Below are 8,161 nucleotides of genomic sequence, written 5' to 3'. Positions count from 1 at the left end.
CTTCTTGGGCCAAATATACTCATATTGCATATTCATTTTTTCTGAAGATTTTGCTGTCTGTAATACATTTGGTCGTGGCTCCCTTCAGGCTCTATAACCCAAGCACACATAATCACACCAGTATTTTTACTACTTTTATCAGAGTCTCTTAAGGGTTGGAGTATTTTAATTTCTATTTGGGACAACTTGTAAGAGGATTTTATTACTGCATTTGACATGACCAACTTCGTCATTCTAAACCTTAAAATATCTCATCAGAATCACAAAAACCGTTCTAAAAACATTATCACCACCTTGTTTTTATGAAAGAGTTAGAATGAAGTGAGAGGATTATCTTTCGCTCCCTAGTATATATTTTTCATCTTTGAAAAGGCTGTAAGCCCTAAATTGATAATGTATATATTTCCTGACAAAGCCACACTGCTACGTTTTCCAGTCTAATGACATCAAATCAGTTATTTTCTAGCATAAAGACTCCTACAGCAAAAAAAATTGATAAAGACTTCCTTCCCTTCCTACTGGAGAGGATATAGCAGAAAATGCGAGAACACTTGTCCAAAGAAAGGAGAATTCAAAGTCTGAATTCTTCAGATATCTAAGAAACACACTAGACACTATGCTCCTTACATTTACAAGTTTATATTCTAAAACGAGAAATACTGACAAATAGTTTAACTGATCTGACATATACTTCTACCCCAATGAGTAAAGCCTAAGAAATCAACTAGCCTGGTGTGATACCAGAGAGACACCAAGAAATAAAGAAGAGTAATAATTGAAAAATTAAAGCTTTTATTTCAAGGTATGCACTGCTACAGCATATGCAGTAATTTGAATTGTAAACTCAAAAGAATTAAAAAGTATGCCAGGCGTGGTAGCACATGCCTGTAATCCCAGCACTCAGGAGGCTGAGGCAGGAGGATCAGGATCACTGTGAGCCCACCCTGGGCTACATAGTGAGTTCAAGGCCAGCCTGAACTACATGGCAAGACCCTCTCTCAAAACACCAAAATAAATTAATTAATTAATAAATATATGAATATGTGACCCACTGCCCAAAAATAATGGTGTGTATGGGGGCAGAGGGTCAGTGGTTTTTTTATTACTCTCTTTCTTAAAAGTACAAGCATCTTGTTCCTATAGTGAACTGTCTCTGTCCTGTACTTCATGTGCATTTTTTCTCTGAGATTCTTTTTCCGATTTCTAGTAAGTAGAAAAGATTTTAGCTGCAAGTAACAGATATCTTATTTTCTATTACAAGAATTTTTTTTTAAATAATAGGCAGTCAAGGGAGAAAGGGGAATTAGGTTTCATTCACACACACAATAGAAATGTTGTGGTTCAAGGTCAAGTCATTCCAAGGCTTAATTTCCTTTGTAATTGTAACTCTCAACTTTTTAAATCAGGGCAACCTACTTCCAGCAGGACATGCGGAATCAGTCTCTTTCTAAACAAAGAACCATGCCCTTTGCTCCAGTCTGCTAAGGACCAGTGGATTGGTCTTATGCTGTGCTCAGACCAGTGCCTAGGAATTGTCTTACCTCGATTGGCTTAGAATAGTCAACATTAACCTTGAGAACTGGGGATAGGATCTGCCTCCCCAATCATAGGAACTGTTAGAAAGAAGTTTCCTAACCAAAACAAGAGTTCTGATGTGAACCAAAGGGGGAAATAGTCGTGGAAGAGGTAATCAGTAGAGTAAACCATACTTCTAACTCCTGACTGACCTAAATATTTTGGCCAACTACTAACGATATGCTTTATTGGCCATAATACCACTTAAACTTTGACATAAGTGGCTGATACTGTAAGGAAATGGATAATTAAAGATTAAATTAAGGATGGTAAAGAAACTTCCTGGCTGAACCCAGGGCTGTGATATCAACCCACAGTTATACACACTGTACCTTTGTCCAGCACAGCTGCTCCTAGGTGTAGCATAGCAAAAATCTAAACAGCGAGAGCACTGTAGATATCTGAATTATTGCCCTCATAAAAATTCAGAATCTGAACCTGGAACCATCTGAATAAAAAGGCAAGGCAGGATTACTAAAATAATGGGCTAAAATTGACCAAACTATTAACATTCAAGAATATTCATTACCATAGGATTTTATAGCATAGGGCTAGTTTGTTGAGGAAGGAAATTATTCAAATAAAGTAAGTCTCCAACTTACAAACAAGGTCCATTCCCAGGAGAATGTAAATCAGATTCATCTGTAATATGACAAAGTAAGTCTTATTTAGTATGCCTGTGGCTCTTACACGGTACACTTGTGAAATTCCACAATTTGAATAGACAACCCAAGAACATAAACGGAACAAATCTTTGAAGAATTCAGTTAAGTATACTGTTAGGGTGCAGCATTCTTTCCATGTATCACTGCCTTTAGACATAAAAGCCTAGGCTTCGACAGGCAATAGGGTAATCCAAGAAAGAGCTTTCACTCCCAAATTCCGAGAATAGAAAGTAACATTTTTGCCATTTAGAGGAAAAGGAAGAAAAAGGACTATCAATATCTGGTATCATCGAAGAGGGAGGAAAGGAATAAAGCAGGGAGGAAGGCAGGAAATAAGGAAGGGAGGAAGAAAACAAAGTTATGGAACAGGAGTTTCTAGTTCAATTGTTTGTCTTTATTAAGGACAGCGAGATGTTAAGTTACTCCTACCTTTTCATTTTCGAGACTGGGGCAAAACAGTTGATGGTATAAAGAGCTGTTATAAGGACAATAAATGATTCACTAGTATATTATTAGAGCACTTAAAGCATTTGCTATTTCTGAAATAATCTGCAGTGAGGGCACAGACTCAAGGTATGTCTGTGCATCCTTTTACTTTGGCTTTCCAATTTTTTTTATGTTGAGGACTACACTAACGACTATACTTCGTGGGTTGCTGTGAAGAATTAAGCATAAATATGTACACAAATGTGTGCATTCATGTGTGTTTCAAGGTTACTGTTAGGCATACAGCTGACAGCCACTTAATGCTATATTTCTTGCTCCCTCACAAAACCTATTCACTGAACTGAACAGTGGCACGTCCAAATGGGCTTAAACATATTCCTCAGTTAAGGGGTCAGGGGCCAACAGATAGCTACTCATCTGAAAACAGTGGTGCGCTCTGTTCCCAAATGATGCAGCACTGCTGATTTGGAAAGATTGTTTTTAAAGGCAACTTCAGATTTGTGAGCATGGTCGTGGGTGGAATTTGATTATAGATGCAGACAACTGAATCATGAAAGTGGTAAGGGTATCATTTCCTCAAACTTAGCTTTTTCTAATTTGAATAAAGTAGGATAAATAAAACCCACTTGTAAAGAAGTTATTTGGCATATATAGATTAATGCTTTTTTGTTTTACTTATAAATAAAAAGACACTGCACTATTTTTTGTATCCTAACTTCCTTACAGATATACTGTTACAATTAAATCCTGTTTGCACTTTTCACAGCCTGCATTTTACAACTTAGTTCCTACGTTTTTTGTTTAGCTCTTTTTTCAGAACATGTCATAAGAAGTTTCAGAAGACAGCACATGACATACACAGTTCTCAGACTTCCACAATTAATACTGAGTTTATTTCATTTCTATTTGCACAAAGTCTGACATATTTTTCATTGACATTTCCTATAGAGCTGTAGAGTTCTATCGCAATCAGCAATAGATTGCCAGAAAAAGAAGTAGCTTATTATACGGACAATCATAAAAACAAAGACAAGAAACTACTTCTATTCTCTAAAAATCATTTGTATCATTAGATCATTAGGTACAAGAACATCTAAGGTATGGGGGGAAATAGCACTTAGACATTTGCATGCCTGAGATGCCACTTCTTATAATCGCTTTATTTCTTCTAACTGAGATGGAAACTTCTATCTCACTTAAGGATTACAGAGCAAAAAGGATCAGGAACATTCCTTTCTTTGTTTACTTGTTTGAGACAGGGTCTCGCTTTGTAGTTCAGGTTGGCCTTAGACACACTATGTATTCTAGGCTGACCTCAAACTTTGGTGCTCCTTCTGCCTCAGCTTCTCGAGTGCTGGAATTACAGTCATGTTTTACTACTTTCAGCTAGGAAAATTCCTTTTTGTCCACATCTTTTTGTGTCTTTTTCCCTTCTCCTAACATTCTTTCACTAGTCCACAATTCTTATTTTGCAAAAAAAAGACTAAGTTGAATTTTTATCCCTCTGAAAAGTCTTATTTGATCACTTTTAAATCACTTTTCAGAAGTGAATTTTTACTTATTTTTAAATTTCTCAGTCCCTAAGGAGCACAATATTCTCTAAGTTATTTCTATGGGATTTTATATTTTAGCTTTGCCTAGAGTTAGAATTTCAGATAGCTTAAAAGCATTTTCAGTTTTATTTTTAATAGTTGCCTGTAAGGTATACTTAGCCTTTTGGAAGAGCTGTGCTTTTCAGAACAATACCCTCGAATTTTTATATTCCTATAGACCTGCAACTCCAGAGCAGGTCTCCAGTGGAATTTAAATTAACCAGGGTTTCAAAAACTGGTCTCACTCTACCATTTAACTTTCCAAGGGAGTTTAACATGAACAGAAACTTGAGATCAATCTTGATTAGTTTTTCCAGTTGAAGTTGTTTCTCATATACTAGGTTTTAGTGAGGAGAACACAAGAAAAGGATCGAAATTTCTGTTTTCACTTAAGTGGTAAATCTAAGACAGGCTTTCTCAGCCCCTGCATTACTGGCATTTGGGCTGGATAATGCTTTTTTGCAGTGGGGGGAGGGGGCTGGTCTGTGTATCATAGGAGTTTTAACAATAGCCCTGGCCTCCTCTACCCACTAGATGCCTATACAAGCCTTTTCTGCCCCTAGAGGGGAGAGGAAGCTGGGGATGCTGGTCAGTTTCCTACTATGCGCAGGACAACCCTCCACAGCAACACATTAGCCAGCCCAAAATGCCACTAACATAGGTTATTCTTTTCTTATCTTGGAGCAGAGAATGGGAGCAGAGTGAGGCAAAATGTCCCTACCTGAGAACCTCTGCCCTAGAGGGAACATTATTTTCTACATCTTTAAAACTAAAGATTCTATAATAAGCCTGAACCTTTATTTTTATAAAGGCAGCATACAAAGTGAAACCAAAACTTTGTGGTAGTGAAAACGTATTTTAAAATACAATCACACATAAACTGTAATTATAAACTGGTCAGTTTTTGTGCAATAAGGTCCGATTTCAACTGAATCTCAGCCAATTTCAAAGTTATCTCTCTATAAAGGGCACCACTTACTTTCACGTTCATTCCTAACAGTTTTTCCTTTTCTGTTTGAACTTCTCTTCTGTATAGATGGATTTTCTCTGTTTCATCTGATGAAGCAGTCATGGCACTACTGTTTCCTTTACTTACTTGAGAGCTCTCCACAAAGTTGCTTTCAACCTTAGCTAAGGCCGAAGAAGAAAGAGAACTAAGGGTAGCCAGTTCCTTCTCCAAAGCCAATGCCAAATGATCAGCTGGGAGATCCTCACTTCCTAATTTTAGATTTTTGAAGAAACAGTTTAGAGGAAGAACTTTGATGAGATTATGAAGGCACTGGAACAAAACTGTTTGACTCCTAAAATAAAAGAACAAACGTAGTATTACAAAATCAAAATAGCACAAAGCACTCATGTACGATATACTAATCAATATTCAATTATAAACACTATAATGAGTAACAATAAAATGCATGTGATACTGATAAAATTCAGGAGGTAGCAATAAATATATGCATCTTATACTCATGAAGTTAGTATTAATCATGTTACTTGCTGATTAAATCCCTTTTGCTGTGAAATAAGATCAGTACTTTTTTTTAATTTTGCTATGAAGAAGAGATAAAAGGAAATCCTAAAATAATTATTGGGCTCTAAGAAAAAGCCAAACTCAAACATAAAATGAAAGCAGAGATCTTTAGTTTCGAACTGATGCCACACCTGTCCACCCACACGATACCACATCATGGCTGTCCGTCCCATCGCAGCACAGAACTTTATGTGGGGATCACAGCTGGCCTACGCATTCACCACACTCAAATACACTAATTTCTCTGGACTGATTACAACGTGATGTGCATTACCTGGAATAGATTGTTAAAATCCCTTCAAATGGTGTTCTTTGTCTCCAGCTGAAGAGTGTCCCATAGAAACTACCTGGCCTTTTACAAAAGCACATTTCTGGAAATTCTTCAATTATTTCACCTTTCATGTGTTCTATGAGCCACACCATCATTGCGTTGAGAGAATAGCCAGGTGATATGATTTGAAAACAAGATTTCTGCAATGCTGCGAGACATGCAAATAGATCTTCCATGTGTTCTAAAGATAAACGTGTTACAAATTCTATCATTAAACTGTCCATTGTCAAATAAATAGCCCTTAAAATTTTGATTGACTAAGTATATGATTAAAAAGCACCAAAAAAATTACCTATTGGTTTGTTCTTTGGAAATGTCAGTAGATATTTCCCACTTGAAAGATCTTCTAAACTTACAAAAAGTCTGCCACAGGGAATACAACGATCTTCAGGATAGTTACCACCTTCTCTATCCCTAATTTGTAGCAGTACAATGCAACAAAACTTACTGGATGCTAAAAGTGGTGACAGAGATGTTATACCAGTAATTATCTGAACACACTCTTTCTTACATGGCTGATCATAAGCAAAGCTTTCTTGTTTCTTTCTATCAGAGTTCAGCTTGATCTTTTTTGCCTTTGATCTTATTTCATGTCGTATCAAATATGGTGCTGGGAAAGAACCTGTACTCAAGCTAATCACCTTATTTTGACACTTAATAAGCTGAAAACTGGAACTAAAGCCTTGATCCATTAACAGTGATAAAGTCACAGTATTCGGGGACCTGTGAAAAAAATACAGTTGTGTTAGTTTAAAAGCTCATTTAAAAATATCAAGTAGATAGGGGCTGGGGATTTAGCTCAGCGGCAAAGCACCTCCCTGGCAAGCGCAAGGTCGTGAGTTCAGTTCCCAGTACCGGAGAAAAACCAAAAAAATAAAATAAAATAAAATAAAATAAAAATAAAAATATCAAGTAGATGACTAACCGTAATATAAACAACAACAAACATTTCTATCCTCCCTTTTCCTAGGAAACATCATTTCAAATGTAACTTATATCAAAGAGTTAAAAGTGAAATTATTAAAAGTCCTGTAATAGTACTTCTCTTAAAATAGGCAGGCAAAAGCATGGAAAATATTATTTTGTAAAATAATTTTTAAGATAAATGAATGGTAAAATAATAACGAGATTTTTTTTTTTTTTAGGTATTTTCCCCAACCTCTGTTTAAACAAGAAAAACTTCCGCATTTGCAAGACTTTCTTTTGGTAATATTTTCGAATGACACTGCCCCTAAAGTAAAAGTTGTACTTTGTACCCCCAAAATGACTTGAATAAAGTCTGCTTTTTAATATATTCTTTATCCTTCAGTATTTGTTCTCAGATTTCCAGTTCTAATAATTTGCAAATAGGATACAGGCTTATTTTAGTACATTTCAACACTGCCATCATCAGTGTGAATATTCCTCAAAATACTAGGATTAGTGGTTCCATTTGACCCAACTATTCCCCTTCTGGGTATTTTTTCTTAAGGATTGAAAACATCATACCACAGCGATATATGTGCCCCCATGTTTACGGCAGCACAATTTGTCATAGCTAAATCTTGGAAATGATCCAAATGCCCATTAACTGAGGAATGGATAAAAAAGATGTGGTATTTTTATACAATGGAGTATTGCTCACCTTTAAAAAAGAAAAACTTGAGGCTTTTATAGGTAAATGGAAGCAACTAGAGACCACATTCATTAGTGAAATAAATCAGACCTGCACGTGTAAACATCATATTATCTCCCTAGTCTAAGAAACTGAAAGAGGAAATAAAATCTGAAAGGTACAATACATATTGTGAGAGGAAAAAATTGCTCAAAAGGAAAGAACAATTGGGATGAGGGAAAGGAAGAAAAAAAGAAAGGGAAAAAAAAACACAAGATAGCTTAAGATAACTATATTACTAATTTCTATTGGTTTAAGGAACAGTTAATGCTTAATTTTTAAATCAATCTTTCATGCCTACATATGGTAATCTAAACAGCTACTTTGAAGACAATAATATGCGATATAACTACCATTGTTGATTTC

General features: G+C 35.9%; 1 protein-coding gene across 1 annotated transcript in view; it reads right to left on the bottom strand.

The window, feature by feature from the left end:
- Positions 1-3,988: 3,988 nt before the first annotated feature.
- The window catches only part of Fancb (Fanconi anemia, complementation group B), a 27,826-nt gene continuing 23,653 nt past the window's right edge, over positions 3,989-8,161 (bottom strand). The window contains exons 7-9 of the mRNA XM_013506977.1: positions 6,434-6,864; positions 6,085-6,322; positions 3,989-5,580 (exon numbers count right to left, since the gene is read on the bottom strand). Of these exons, the coding sequence (XP_013362431.1) occupies positions 5,166-5,580; positions 6,085-6,322; positions 6,434-6,864 (1,084 nt within the window). The 3' untranslated portion in view covers positions 3,989-5,165. The remainder of the gene's footprint in view (positions 5,581-6,084; positions 6,323-6,433; positions 6,865-8,161) is intronic.

Source organism: Chinchilla lanigera, unplaced genomic scaffold, assembly GCF_000276665.1.
Source record: "Chinchilla lanigera isolate Chin_1 unplaced genomic scaffold, ChiLan1.0 scaffold00118, whole genome shotgun sequence".
NCBI classification, from domain to species: Eukaryota; Metazoa; Chordata; class Mammalia; order Rodentia; family Chinchillidae; genus Chinchilla; species Chinchilla lanigera.
The sequence above is the reverse complement of the archived record's forward strand: the minus strand, read 5'-3'. Positions and strand labels throughout refer to the sequence as shown.